The following is a 16,737-nucleotide window of genomic DNA, read 5'->3' on the forward strand; positions in this document are numbered from 1 at the left end:
CCTCGCCTGCTCGGCGCCTGTGCGCGCGGTCGCCCTAGATTTGATTGTCGATTACTCTCGCGGTTCGTTGTGGCCACGTTTGGCCCTATGCAATATTTAATACGATTTGGACACGATCCTCTGGGAAAACAGACGGAGCATAACCGCTGTGGCGACCTCCTATTCGCTTCTCTTTAGGTTTAAAATTAAAATATGCGATATAATAAGTAGGTATGCCGCGCTGCCGGCGATCGTTATTAAAAAAAAAAAAAAAAATAACAGCGGGGAGGAGGATTGTTTCATATTTTCATACCATAGGTATTTAAATTTAAAATGGAATGACGTTTTAAGTACTGAATAATTTATGCATTTTGAGATTTAAATACTAATTAAATAAAAAGAAAAACTATATAATTTTAAAACACTATCCATACTAAAATCAATGGTTATATTAAATATTTTACATTTTTTTGTGAATGTTTGAATGTTTAGTAGTTTTAATAAAAAATTAATAATTTAATTTTCAAAGTTTAATCTTAAGTTTAGTTTTAGGTTTATTTTAAAACACATACAGAGACTATGAAAATTGAATGCTTGAAGAATGCGATTGCTCTCATTTATATTGTCGACGGCATACATACGTTTGTTTAGCGAATCACATTATTGTTCTCTCCTATTTGTGTCTCAAGGGTGAAATAAATTCACGTTTGAAAATAAATTCGTATCCAATAATATCTTAACCTTTTTCTATACAATTTTATTTTGATAAAAGTTTGACTTCTATATTGTTATACAATATATAAGTAAAGATCTCTTCTTAGTTCGTTAAGCTTTAAATTCTTATTATTACTTTTCAGTTTTTCTTTACATTTTGTTTGTTGCAATAGCAGCGAAATGAGTTTTTTTGATTTCTTAGAAATCGGTGTGGCCTAGAACGGGAGAATTAAGGTTAACTATAGTGGGTGGATTGTTATTCATTACTCGTGAGGATACTTGAACAAAAAATATTATTGATAGATTTGTGATTAAAAATAAATGGATGAGAAAACAAAATATTATTTAATTTAGAGTGACTCGTTATTTGTAAAAAGTTGACATTCAATGATATTATTAATATTATTTTTATTTCATAATGAGAATTGATGTTAAAAATAATTAACAATATTCACTTACTTACTACAATTATAATACATATATAAAATATAATATAGCACAAAAAACAGTGATTCATAAAATTTATATTTATGATACAATTATAATTTTGCTCAATAATAATCGTACTACCCTATTTCTTAGAAAAATTCTGGATCCACACTTGACCTTGGTATTTATAAATAAAATATTTTTGCGCTTCGTTGAAAAGTATTAATGGGTTACATATTATACGCGTCTGTCAATGATTTTTTTTTTTTTGTTTTTTTTTTTTAATTATTTAAATTTATAATTTATTTAGATAATAATATTAATTGTTAAAATCGCTCTGCGGAGATTTACTTATGAGTTATAAAAACAAATATTATTATTAAGTAATCCAATTATTAACTGTGCCATTACTGTTACTAAGTTCGAAGGGTAGAACAAAACAATTGTGTTATTGAAGCAACTATAATATATCTAGTCCCAAATTTTTGCAGTAACTGTTGTGAACTGTATATATTATATAATACTTATATATATATATATATTTACAAAATAGTCGTGTGCGCATTTGCTAACGAACTAGCTCGAATTGATTTTATTACACTGACTCCTGTATACTGTACACATAGGCACACAGCTGGTGTAATAATAATAATAATAATAATAATACTTAGACATTAATCAAGATAAAACAAAAAAGTAAAATAAAAAATGTATTTTCTTGATTACGGTCATTACACACGCGGGCCATGACGATATTATTAACAAAAAAAAAACACGTAAAATCCCCGAACGGACAGGCTTACAGTCATCGCGTTTTGTTAAATGTTAAGTATATATTAATGGAGTTATTACGAAAATGTAATTTTGGACTTGACACAAACAACATATTAGTACAATAATTAATAATAATTATTTTAAAGATAATAACAACGTTTAGGTATGATATATTTAATAGCTTGACACGATCATAATACTAACATGGAGCAATAAAATATGTTTTATATGTAAATAATAGAATATTATTATTATAATTTTCCAATTAAAATTTTAGTATCATTCATATTCAAAATAATACAACATAATAATATTTTGTAAATTTTATCAAAATTTTATTTTTTTTTAATGAAACAAGTTTCCTTAATGATAAATATTCTTAAACATGTATATTGTATAATAATAAACGAAAATGTAATATTATTTAAAAAATTCGTTAGTTGTTATATTATATTTTAATAGAAATAAATTTAAAATAAAGACATAATTAAAGATTATGTTTATATACTTATTTTTTCGAATGACGTCGATCATTATCTTTACTCTCGGCATCTATTATTATTAAAAATAATAATAATATCGATGTCTGGACTTTGTTCTATTGATTTGAAAATCGAAAAGTGTAACACGCGTGTCTATTGTGGTGCATTCAATTGGGAAAATACCTCTCGCAGTGTATTTATTATAAGAGAAACTTGTACGGAACAGAAAGTGTGTGTTTAATGTTCTAACTGAACGTTTGAAAGGAAATTAGTTGAAAAGCGTTTATTATTATTAAAATAAGGTCAACATTGCGACCAAACCGAAAATGACGGATTTACAAGTACTCACCTATGCTTATGTGTGCAGTACGTGTCATTTAACAATATGATTCCACCGGCTTCTGAAATCGGTGTATCGTATTTCGTATATTACAAAAATCGCTTGAAGGACTATTTCCTCGTGAATTTATAACGAGTTTGCTGTAATGCGGCGACGGTTATGAATGTTATGATCATTAAAAAAAAAAAATTGTTTAAATCGCAAAGTATGAAGATGAAAACAGTTTTTTGAATCCGTTTGCATGTATGATCATTTAGAAGATACATAATATTATATTTATATAATACATCCGGAGCGCCTAAAAATAATGATTAATTTTGTCTGAAAATAATATAAATATTTTGAAAAAAATAAGAAAAAAAAAAGGTTCTGTAATCCTGTTGTGTATGTACTTAACCTAACCTACCTAACCATCTATATCTTATACCTTCTACCTAGCGCCTATATCAGCCTATCTTTACTATAAAAGGCATTTTTGATTTACACAGGACGGTGATGATGTGTCCTTCGTTATTTTTTTTTCTCTGTCATGTCATTTGTGCCATTGTTAGCGTTTTATGGCGCTAAAGGCTCGTCGGAGGTACCTTTTCGGAGGAAAAGAAGAATGTTTGTAAAAAAAAAAATTAACCTCGATTTCCTCTGAATACACAAACATTCCAATACAACACACAACCCTCGGGGTGCGGGTTCCTATTGAGAGAGAGAAAAAAAAAATCTGTCTTTTGTATACGGAAGACATTAAGATTTATATGCGTGCGGCTCACTCACAATTGTCGCCAAGTTATTATTATTTTTCTTTTTGCCCCTAAAGGGACCGATAATAACGCATACACGGGTGTCCTCTTTATCATCCCCCGCGCGGCGATGGCGCACACACATATTACTAACACTACAGAGGATGCGCTACAATACACACACATACACGCACACACACGCTCACGCAGGCAAACCGTAAAATCCGTGGACATAATAATTCATCTCAACTGTGGGGCGGGTGTCAGGTTTCTCGGCAACGCTTACTCGTGCCCAAAATTTCGGTACCGATTGTTTTTTTTCTCTCTCCTTTTCTCGTTTGAAAATTAAAAGCCGCACATAATATATTGTATACGTTATTATATTGTGTTGTTGTATACAACGACCCGTGAAAGACCGAAACGTATATTATATACACGAATATTTATATTGATCTATTGCATTTTCGCGGTAACTTTACTTCAACATTATAATATACACAATAAAACGGGACGGATTAAAAGATAAACGCAAATATAACAATATAATATAATATAAATTATTACTTGGGTGTGCGCATTTGTATTTATATTATACGCTCCGCTGGTTAATAAGTCGTTGCGATAGTTAAATTCATTTCGACTTAGGGATTTATATACCTACACAATGTTTCGAAATATCGTACTACAGTAGTGATGTGATACTGCAGTTTACGACCACTGCTGCAGCATTATAATGTATGGCATTAAACATTAAAAGGATGATGCTACTACACGTTCTACCAGCAAACATGCGCGTACAATTTTTTTTTCGTTTTAAACATTTGACATTTTGATATTCTTGTCCACGCGCCGTTGTCAATACAGCGATTTCGTCGGTGTACCTACTATTCAAGTATTCATGCGAGTTGATTTAAATACATATTTGGTATCGGTATACATTTATATGTATAATAATTCTTGACCATATTGAATATTAATGTCTAACGAAGACGTGATAACGATTGTAGCTTGCCTTTTATTCCGGTGTTATGCACACTGCTATAATACATTGAACAATGGTTTATAATGTTTGTATAGCCTTACTAATTTTTTATTTTTCGCATCTCGCCTTGTAAATTTTAATTGGGACGTTCGTCGCGATCGGACGGAAACACAAACTATACAAGTCGTAACTCACCGTTTGCATATAATAATGCTGTACTGTATAATACATTTATATAGGAAATTGTCCGAAGTGCGAGAACGATTTATATTATTATAGCGAGTGGCGCGACACTATAAATCACGGTAAAACGTAAAAACAACTAATGATAGCGTATATTTTAAAAGTAGAGGTACACCCGTGTAATATGTCAAGTGGAAAACTATACATGTAACCATTGTATATTATAATAAAAAATAATTAATATTATGTAAAAATTCTCGAAAAAAAAATAAATATATTCGAGTATTCATAATCGTTTATCAGTAATTACAACTTAATGCATATGGACAGATAAAGTTGAAAAACCAATTGTTTATGTATTATAAATCCATGTGAATAAATTCTTTGTTTCAATACTATCAACGTATTTTGCATATTTGTATTGTTTTCGTCATATGTACTTTCCAAATATATACGAACGGTTGTCTATACTGATTATTTATTCGTTTCAATGAACTTTAATAGATCGTTATATAAATAATCAATATATATATATATATATATATATATATATAACATAAAATACCTGTACAAAATAGCATTGACAATATTTGTTAATGGCTAAAGTTATAAATTATAACTTGATACAACACTAACGTATAGTAAATTGAAAATATACTTTTATATGTGAATAAACGACCACATTTGGAATTGCGCTTAGTAGTTAATTTGATTTATATTCTAGCTGGTTTATATGAAAATAAATTCGAATGACAGTATAATGTTACCGATGTTATTTCAAGGAACCGTTCATCAGATGATTAAGCTAAAGCGTGTTAAGTAAATATTACTATTAGTTGTATACAGTTCCAGTTCACCTTTGGCTTACAGCCCAATTACTTAATTCGTTCAGTGTTTTTGTAGGGATTTAGATTGATATTTATGTCAGGAAGCAATGGGTCAGAGGAATCTTAAACTTAAACACGATTTTAGAAAATTAATTATTTTAATGGGATTTTATCCAAGAACTTAAAATAAAATGGAACATCTGCAGATAACGTTACAGTCTTGTAAGATTTAGTTTGTTGTTAAGTCTTTTTAATACAGTTTTATCCTTTGATTAAAATTCATTCAATTTGAATTAATTGACCCATTGGAGTCAGAGCTACAGAATGTATTTTACATTGTACCAACATTTATATATTCTTACACGTATGTAAGAGTATATACTATTAGACTTAAGAACTAACACAATACTTAGTTAATACAATTATAATTTTGCACAATATTAGGTCCTTATACTTAAATATTTTATTAATTGAGTTGTTCAGATTGTTTTTATATATAATATAATCATAAATTGCAAAAATATTTTGGAGATTGTCGGCATCCTGTAGTATCCCCTAGCTAAATTTGGAACGCTGCGGTCAATTGAGGTTAAAATAAAATTTATAAATATAAAAACAACAACAATAATATACAAACTGCAACTGCTGTCCCCACAATCCAAAGATACTGTAGCAAGGCTTTTAAAATTGTGTTTTGGCGACTGTCCATGGCGCGGTGTTTATGGTTTACTATGTAATAATAATAATAATAATAATAATAATAATAATAATAATAATAATAATGATATAGTTTGGACATGTTGATTACAATGAATTATTACCCGACAACGGGATTCTCGTAGTGACAGGAAGGTTCTGAAAGAAAAATACACACTCGCACAATACATGTATATCGTATATTATATTTATGTACACACGAAGTTTTATTACCGATTTCTTTGGATATATGTGCCGTTCGATGAATACGTCTTATTCTGGAAGTAATTTATCGTTTTCTTATGTTTGCAGGAGACAATCTAAAAGTGTGTCAGTCGAGGAAGAGCTGTTGCAACGCCGCCACCGAGGCTCGGTTGATAGACATGGTAGACAACGAATATAAGAGACACCTGGCCGCACAGGCGGGCTACGTTTATGACCTGCTCAATTCTACCGCCCATCACTTGCAAGGTAAACAGAAAACAAAATTAAATAAGAAAAATAAGAGAGAAAAAATACACACAAAATGTGCTCCAGGGACGACACGCGCCCCCGCTGGTGTTTTATTTATATATATAATATTATGTTATGGCTTATGTATATGAGGAGGCGGCTGGTCGTAAAAAAATAAAATAAATCCATAGAGATATCTTTTGCTACTATTATTATTATTTTATAATAATAATATTACAGCTACGTTATATTATGGGCAAAAAAAAGTCACCGAAATCGCTATATAAGACTGCGCATGAATGAATTTAATAAACGATTATTTCGATCCATGGCCAAGAGGTCGGATTTCGAGGTATCTTCTTACGTTTATGAACCTCTAAAATGTGTAAATACACAGTACTCTGGGGAAGAGGCCGACAACTGTCTATTTTTATTTAACCGACAATTTGCGTTCATTGCCCTTTTATTATTATGTGAATGTTCATAATTTTTTTCGTAATAAATCAATATTAACACCTGATGGCACCGAACAGGTATGCTATAAAAGTATAACCTAAGTTTTGTTATTGGTTTATTATTAAAACTTTAAAATTTGCAGTTAATTTAATATAGAGTCACAACAATTTAAATATGTAATAAATAGTTATAATGTATTATAAAACACGTTGATAAAATCACTCACCTTCATTTGATTACTAAAATTCCCTGCAGGTTTTTCTTAAACAAAGTTCTAAAATCTGATCGCAAAATTTATTCAATCAATAAAACTTCTATACTTTTTTTTAAACGTGTCCATGCATAACTTAAATCGAATTCCAACTAGCTCATCAGTAGTTTAACTTCAAAGACACTTATATTCCACTCAAACGTCTTAAATCGAACTCTTGTCGTGAACTAGAACATTTGAATAATTTAAAACTCTAAAGTTTCTCAATAACAGTATGATTTACTTTCATGTTTTTTATTTTCATGTCTCTTGTAGCTAATTTTAAACATTTAGATTACTAAATTGTAATTAAAAAAAAAAATAAAGATCCTAATTTAAAAAAAAAAATAATAATAATAAAATTATAAAATACAAGTATGAATATGTTAACATTTTTAATTTTAAAATGTATTTTTATACAAATAACTAAAAATTCTTTTGTTAATTAAATTTTTTCAACTTAATTTTTGTATTATAAAAGTCTGAAAAATATTTTTTAGTATAGATTATAGAAGGTAAAATAAATATAATCAATAGTTATATTACATTGTAAGTTATTTCATGTACTCATGTATGTAAAATTAAATTTAAAAAAGTAAATATTTTACAACACTTTCTATTGTTTTAGTTACAATTTATTTATAAAAAAAGATTAATTTTAATATTTATTTTTTTAAATCATCCTTATAAATTAATATAAAATAACAATAATCTAATTACAATATAGAATATATTATTTAATCAGATTTTCCAACATATACCTACACTTAAAGCTGTGGTATTATCATTTATCGTTCATATTTGCTCTAAAACAGTTTTCAGCCCAAATTATGTGCATTATTAGATACGATATTTTACTCAGAACAATTAGCTTTTACGTTAGCAACCTTTAAATTATTAGACATAACTATATTATATACATGGTGTGTTACAAAGTATACTATTTTTACTACTACGACGTGAATAAATATTTTAAATTACTCAAAAATATTTAGACCATCGATTATACATATATATAAAATATATATATATTATATAACATAAAATTAGGAATACCAGGAAAACTTAAGATTATTTGAGAAGTCAAGAATTTACCAACTACTGCTGATAAATAGCAGAATTTCAAACTTTAACCAATTTATCTTGACCAATTCTAACATATACAAATTATTAATTTGATTAAATATCATACGAAGGATAACTATGACTTTTACAAGCGAGAAATTGTAAAATTTTAAAATAAACAGTTTATTACGATTTATGATAGACATCTAAAGTATAAAAAAGTAAGTCATAATCGAGTAAAATGAAATTAAAATTAAAATTTGAAACTTGTTCTACTTAATATTTTATATTTCAATTAATTTTGATAGTAATAAATGTAATAATATTGATGATAAATTTAATATACTACATTTAACTATATTTTTAACAAATAATATATTTTTAAATCTTTTTAATGTATTTATCGATGCTATGGTTAAACATTCACTAATAAATTTCAACAGAAATTTTAATAAATTTTAATTTTAATTTTATATTTAGTTCAAAATTTGTTTATAATCATTTTCATAAAATAATTTATATTGAATCATAATTTAAAAGATATATAAAACTAAAAAAAAAAAACGTTGTAAAATGTATCTTATTTTCTTATACTACATCAATACTATATTTAAACAAATTTATAATAATTTTGTTTCATCGTTACTAACCCATATTTTACCTGTATGTATAAATAGTGTAATATAAAAATTTCTTGATCATCTATATCCTATTCTAATAATTTGTAATATCAATTCCTCTTTCTATATAAGTAACAATATTTAATATATAATATATGATATAACGTTATCGAAGAGTAATAAAACGGTATTTAATCGCACCTACAAACGGTGAACATGCAGTAATATTGTTTTGGCGTGTGAACCGCCCCCGGCCGAAACGTCTCGCACCGTATATCGTATACGTACGTGTATTGTACACACAATATATCTTATATATACACGCTTTGTGGTGTTATGAAATGACAGAGTATATAAAATAGTTTATCCAATAACGAAACGAATATAAAAAATAATTTAATAATCACCTATACCACGCGGCGATAACCATCTCGACCTGTACCAGGAGCAGCCGCCTGCAAGGGGTTGCGCGCGTACATTGCGTTATGGCGATTGTTGATCGTCCATTTTTTTCACATCTTTTCAAAAACGCGTACCTATATATATTATTATGTTGTATATAGACGAAGTCAAAATTATTAATCGGCTACAAATAATTATGGCACACGATGGGGGTGTCCTTTTTTTTCTTTCACTTTCACATAACATTATACATTATATGTTTTCAATATACAGTATATACACTTAATATAAATCGCGAAATACCCGTTAAATGTGTGCGTTTTGTTTGATCGAATGATTCGGGAATATAATAAAATATCCTAAGAAGTTCTTTATAAAATATATGTATATATATTAAATATTGTCTATTACATATTATAGTGATCCATTTACACGACTACACTATTAAGTCCAATTTTGTATGTAAAAATATTGATTATATAATTTTAACTCTGAAGTAGGCATTAAATTTAATCACTATGTATTTTTAAAATGTTTTGTTTAATCTTTTCAAAAAAAATATAAAATGTTTGTACTTTGAATTAGTGTAAACTACAAACTTTTCTAAAATCGTTGAAGTGTCATAATAATATGATATGAATAGTTTTTCGTCTGAAGCTTAAAATCTAAATCTCAGATGAATCGAGTAAAACGACAAAGGGTACACCACTACTCCGTAAAAGTTGTGATTTCCTATTCCGGTCAACTTGTAATATTATAAATCAAATCTTCGATAATGAAATAAGTAGAAAATTATTACTTTTCTCGTAAATGCTTTTCAGTATTTTACCTCAACTTTTAGTCATAAAGTTTTGTTCATATTAAAGTTGAGTTTAAACTATATAATTTTTTTTTTAAACCACTAAAATGTATTCAGTAAATTGTCGTAGCTACCTGTAATCAAACAAATTAGACCTTAGAACACATGAATTTCACTACGCTTTCGGGATCGCAGCGGCAACTGCGCCATTCTTGCTGGTCGTTGATGACGTGTCTGGATCACGATTCGCGGCTCACAGCTGCAGCAGCAGTCCGGTTTGTCCGTAAACTCGTCGTAAATAATATAATGGGTACATTATAACGTACAGTATATTATTGTTATCAATAATGTGTTTAGCCCAGTAGATGCATTATGGGAGTGAGATATATATATACAAGTACCTACCTATATACACACACACACACACACACGACGCGCGCGTCGGTCGGTCGGTCTCACATTTGATGCTCCTGTAGACAATAATAATAATATAATAACATACAATATCCTATAAATCCCGACAGTGTATGTATACATAAAAATATATTTTCACCCCGGTTGACGAATGACGGTGAATAATCGTTCATTTCGGTATACTGCACACCGGCACGACACGCAGGCCGCCGCATTCCAGCGATAGACCTCCCCCCGGCCGCCGCGGGCGACGTCCTCCGGGCACTATAGAAAACTGCATTCCAGTCCAGATCGGCGGGTCCCATTCAATTGTTTCTTGTATATATTTCCCTCTCCTCCAACCACTCTTTTACTTCTGTTTCATATAATCTGATTTTATTATTATTTCATTTCATTTTCATATTTTTATCCTCGCGTATCTATAAATACACGTATTACATGATATTATACCGCCTTATTAAACCCGTTGCGCGTTACCCGCGGCCCCAACAGCACATAATGATATTATAACAGCATACATAATGTGAGTATAATAATGATAAATATATTATTATGTCAGGCAATTTGATCTTGCCCAGGCAAATTCAATCACGAATACAAACAAATTTGGTTTTGTACAATTTTATTTTATGTTAAGTTTATTATTAGTTATTATTTATAATTATATAAAACTGATGGAAAAACGAAAAATAAAAATTATATTATTGATTATAGTTTTATTATATTCTTAATATTTTAAAACAATTATAAAAATTATAATAAATAATACCTTTATCCTTATGTATTGATAATGGATGATCAATACATTTGTACCCAGCTTTATAAAATAAATAAATGTAAATGAAAATAATCAGATAGATACTGCAATTCTAGTGTTATTATTCTAATAAATCTCGCACAATTAAATAAATAATGATAAAATTATAATAATTTATAAATAATAATATAATCATTAATTTGTTAATTTGTTTTTGTTTTTTAAACAATACTATAAAATTATTATTAGTAATAATAAACTTAATCTTTGTATTGCACAAAAAAATATTTTTTTTAATGATTTGCAACTTAAATTACTTGTATACATGTATACATAATTAAAAGACGGGTAAGTACATAAGTACATCACACGTACAAAGCGCGATGATCCGTTTCCAAAAATATGTGTTATGTTATTATATTATGTCTTAATACACTTACAACGATAGCGTGTACATTAATTGTAAATTAGTCGTTAAATTCACATACATAAGTATATATATACTGGTGTGTAACCTCCACAGCTAATGCATGCTGCACCGAGATACTCACGTCCCGGTTAGTGACGCGATCCCCAATCCAAGCTTATCAAACGACACATGTCGTCGGACACGACCTATATAATTATAATATAATAATATATATTACTAGTATAATAATATCAATTGAAACGATTGATATTACAAGTAAAATTACATCAATCGAAATGATTGTCGACGAATTCGTCAACTTCACGAAGTCTTCATCACAAAATGATTATTATGATCCATTAAGTTAGAGTGATCGACGCGTTAATATGTGCGTAATTGCTCATGTGGTACGCATTGCAATATACCTAATTATAGATACGAATTATATTTGCTATATATCATGTGTGTATATAATATATTTTAATTTTCACATTTAAACACTAACAATTGTTGTGCTAATTTTATTACATAATATATGTATAATCGACAGAGAGTAGATTATCATATTATGAAGTACAATATTTTATTATTATTTACTAAGTACGTTAGTGGTTATAAATTGTACGTTTTCGTTGTGTTCAAGAGCACATAAAAATTAATTATTGCTAAAAAGAGTACGAATTTAGGTAATGATACTCTACGTATACATACGCGTATATAATATATGCATGTACTTATGTTATAAAATATAATATTCACAATTTCACATATCCACTTCAAGTTATTCGAAATAAAATTGCAGTAATAAAAATATATGAAGGTAATTATTTCTTCCTTTTTTCATACTCGATTCAAATTATATTCGTTGTCTGCGTAAACTGCAAAATATGCAAATATAGTATGCAAATTATATTTTATTGTATCTTTGTCTATAGTCGAGGGCAGGGTTGCTAAGTACCTATATGATCACAGCTAATTGGTAATTATTGCTATCATATGCTAAAATACATATTTAGGTGTACCTTTTTTATTTTTTAACTTAGTTTTTTGTATACATAAAAATATATCTTGTAAATACCTATATATAATTTATACCTACGACCATAAGCGATTATAATTTTCCATAAAATCAACTCGAGATCTACCAATTTTTTTTTCTTCGAAATCGTCGATTGAGTTAGATGATTTTCATGGAACTCGTGACAAAAAAAATAAAACGGAAAATTAATAAGGATTCTAATATGTTTTCATAATTTTCGTTTTCATCCACGCAGATATAGGTACAAGTATACAACAGAAATAATATCTTCTTGTCATACGACTAAATCAGTGTAACAACATAATATTATAATACCTATATTAGTATGATATTACGTGCGTGCGTGCAGATAATACGCAGACCACAGAGACGCATCAAATCGCATATTGGCTGTATCCCTTACCACCGTTATAATAATAATAATAATAATAAAAGATATCACATTATTGTCTAGCCTTATAACTTTATAATATAATATAGTAGAGGGTGGTTCGAATTTCGAAATCCGAGATGATCGCATGCGTATTAAACGCGCGTATATGTATCAACCTAAGTCCACTATAGTTCCCCGACGGTTCAAACGTGTCTTTGTTTAGTAATAATAGGATGTATTGGACCAATTTGTAATTATTTAGACAAGTGGATGCGTTGATGAAATAGTATTAAAACGATTTGAATTTTATTTAATCACCGCAAAAAGGTTGTATCTTATAAATGCGTGTTAAATTAATTATTTATTTTAGAAGATTTAAAAATGTTTAGAGTTGGCACATATAGGAGATAAAATGATACCTTTGCCTCTCCCCTCTCCACAATTACGCCACTTGTTATGATATCATACTACGATCGTTTCGTTTCAGAACACATGACGCACATGATTCGAAAGTCCAAAAGCAAAACAGTTAGGGTACTGGCGGACGTATACGCAAGCATCGAAGGACCAGCCTCTGGTCCATTGGACGCGTTCTATGGACGCCTGTCGCGGTACGTGCACGAGGACCCGGAAACAACCCCGGCGTCGAGCTTAGAAGATGCAGCTTCTCGGTTGTTCACTGACCTATTTCCGATAGTCTACCGAACAGTGGCCGTGGCGGCCGACAGACCGGATGGCGAAGCGTCAGAGTTCGACGAGGATTACGTTCAGTGTCTAACCGGTAAAGCATTAGACGTTAAACCGTTCGGAGACGTGCCGTACACATTGGCCAAGGACATTTCCAGGACGTTTTCCGCTACCAACGTACTCGTACACGCACTCAGGTAATAAATTGTATAGATAAACGATAACAAAAGTTTTGTTAAAGATTTTATTTTTAAACGATTTTTAGAGTCTTTTCACGTTTCCATTTCGGTGATGATCAATATTTTTATAGAAAAGTACTGAAAATAAAAAAATATAGTCAAATGTATGAAATAATATGTTTGTTTTTTCGAATAGTTTTATTTTAACTTTTAATAATAATTATAAAACCGTTCTAACGATTTTTTTGAAAAAAAAAATCAAATTTCACATTGCAGTATCCATTATTATTTAAAATATTTCAATATTTGCAAGATACAACAAATATTATTTTGATATCGTCCAATAAATTATTACCTATTTAAATATAGCTATAATATACTATACTATTTTTTAAATTTAAATTTATAAATTATATAACTTATTACAAATTACAAGTCCCAAAATATCACGTAACTGCGTACAGTCGTCTTCGTCCCCGACACCAATTGATGATAATTAATAATGCATTCAGCAAATAATTTGCAACTTAAAATCGCGCATGAATGTCAATTAAGTCTTTAATTTCATCACTTAAATATAACGAATTTATTATATTATTTCTGTAGATACGGCGGCCAACTGGTGGACGAAGAACACTCCCGGTCGTGGCTAGGTTATGGAAATAGGGAACAGTGTTTGGCGGCACTGACAAAGATGAGACAGTGCTCATGGTGCGACGGCAAGGACGCGAAACCGTGTCACGGGCTGTGCGTGAACGTGATTCGCGGGTGTCTAGCCAGGGAGACGGCGCACCTGGACGCGCCGTGGACCGGATACTACGAGGCCGTCGACCGGCTGGTGTCTGCTATCAACAACGGTCAGTCGTCGGTGTGTCTGGAGGACCTACTCAGATCCCTGCATTCAAGGATATCCGAGGCCATCATGTACGCGATGAACCACGCTTCCGATATACAAAACAACGTGAGTAGGATTTTATATATTATTCTTTTGTCCGACTCTTTTGTTGAACCGCGTGAGATAGTTACAGGTACTTATTAACCATATACCCCTCTCTGTAATATGGCCCTAATTGTTATAATTATCTCACAGACTTGTTGTCACATCAATGGATTTTCGACAATATAGCCGTAAAAAACATTTAGTAGATTTGTTGCTCACCGTATTCTCTTTTTTTTAATTTGTTTATCTTATTTACCTTCAAATACCGGGCACTGGTGTATGACTAACGGTTACATCTATACAGAATATATACCACAAAATATTGAAATAATTATTGTGAATTGTTATACCTATTGCAGATTTGTTTAAAAATCTGATTATATTAATTCATTTGTATTATATAATATACGTAAGTTACTAAGTACGTGTATTTTTACTCGTCAAATTTATATTAATTTTTTTTATTATTCGTTTCCGATTTGCATTTACTTATCTTTCATTCTGTTTATTCTGTTTGTCGTAATAAAATCTTTAGACTAGGTAAAACGTACGAAACAATCGTTACGAGTTCGTTTGATTACGTTTTATTTATCATATTATAATTACTCAAATTTATTTAATAAGCTTCTTGGCGACTCGAGCGTGTTGTTAAATTGAGGTCAATCCTGATTATATTCATAAAGTTTTTACCCGTGATAACGAAATTCGTGGACGTATAAAATACCACGTGCCGTACGTGTGTGTGCGTGTGTTGAATGTATATTTTTGTGCAATCTCTAATGAGAAAATGACGCGGTTGGAATATTTAGGTACCTTGTTACCTATACATCGCGGAAAGCCGAAACCAAACGTTGTTCTTACGAGAGATGAAACGAAAGACCAGGTGGTCCGAACTCATGGAATTCAAATGTATGGCGATTCCCCTGCAGATATCAATGACTCTGGGCGATCGGATATCTCCGACACGGTTTTACTGAATGATTCGGGCGGTATAATAACAATATAATACGTGCCCATTATAATATGTATAACGTATACGCGCGGCCGACGTCGGGACCCGAAATACCGACCAGACGGATCGGTGCGCCTAGTAGCGCCACCTGAGATCACGAGACAACGATGTGCATATCGTCGTCGTCGTCGTCGGGGCGAGGACCGGTGCAACGCGTATGACTCATCTCAATGAAATGCTGGACTTCTATTGGTCCGGCGAGAGGAATTCCGATCTGCCGGCACCTTTCACACATACACACGCAAATGCACGTGTAGACTTGCATACTGCATTATACTTATATGTATATACACACAGACGTAGGCGTGTACACAAACGCACAACCCTTCCGATACTAAACTCGATTTACCATATTTGGACCGGTTCCAACTCGCACATACATTCACACACACAAACGCGCGAGTGCGCGCGCTACATCTCTTTACAATCTGCATTTACCTATATACATTATATATTATATTTACAAGCAGAACCCCGTGCACATACATAACTATATATTATGTAGGTCCACAACAATGTGGGAGCACATAATATGATGGCGAACAATATGAGACGAATTCGGTCGATTTGTATAGCGCTAACGAGGTGCCGACGGTATGTTGCAGTGCAGGAAAAACAGGACATTCGATTGCGGTACACCTACACCCCCTCCATGGTACGGGGTTGGAAACCCGTCAACTGAGTTTTGTTTAAAACCTTACGTTAGGCATGGTACCAATAAGCACTGCACAATAGGTGGTAT

General features: G+C 30.6%; 1 protein-coding gene across 1 annotated transcript in view; it reads left to right on the forward strand.

The window, feature by feature from the left end:
• Nucleotides 1-16,737, forward strand: part of LOC112598988 (division abnormally delayed protein-like) — a 77,111-nt gene that overhangs the window by 34,807 nt on the left and 25,567 nt on the right. The window contains exons 2-4 of the mRNA XM_025345675.1: nucleotides 6,453-6,611; nucleotides 13,665-14,061; nucleotides 14,650-15,004. Of these exons, the coding sequence (XP_025201460.1) occupies nucleotides 6,453-6,611; nucleotides 13,665-14,061; nucleotides 14,650-15,004 (911 nt within the window). The remainder of the gene's footprint in view (nucleotides 1-6,452; nucleotides 6,612-13,664; nucleotides 14,062-14,649; nucleotides 15,005-16,737) is intronic.

The sequence above is a fragment of the Melanaphis sacchari genome, unplaced genomic scaffold (assembly GCF_002803265.2).
Source record: "Melanaphis sacchari strain LSU unplaced genomic scaffold, SCAv2.0 Contig4_pilon_pilon, whole genome shotgun sequence".
Lineage (NCBI taxonomy): Eukaryota > Metazoa > Arthropoda > Insecta > Hemiptera > Aphididae > Melanaphis > Melanaphis sacchari.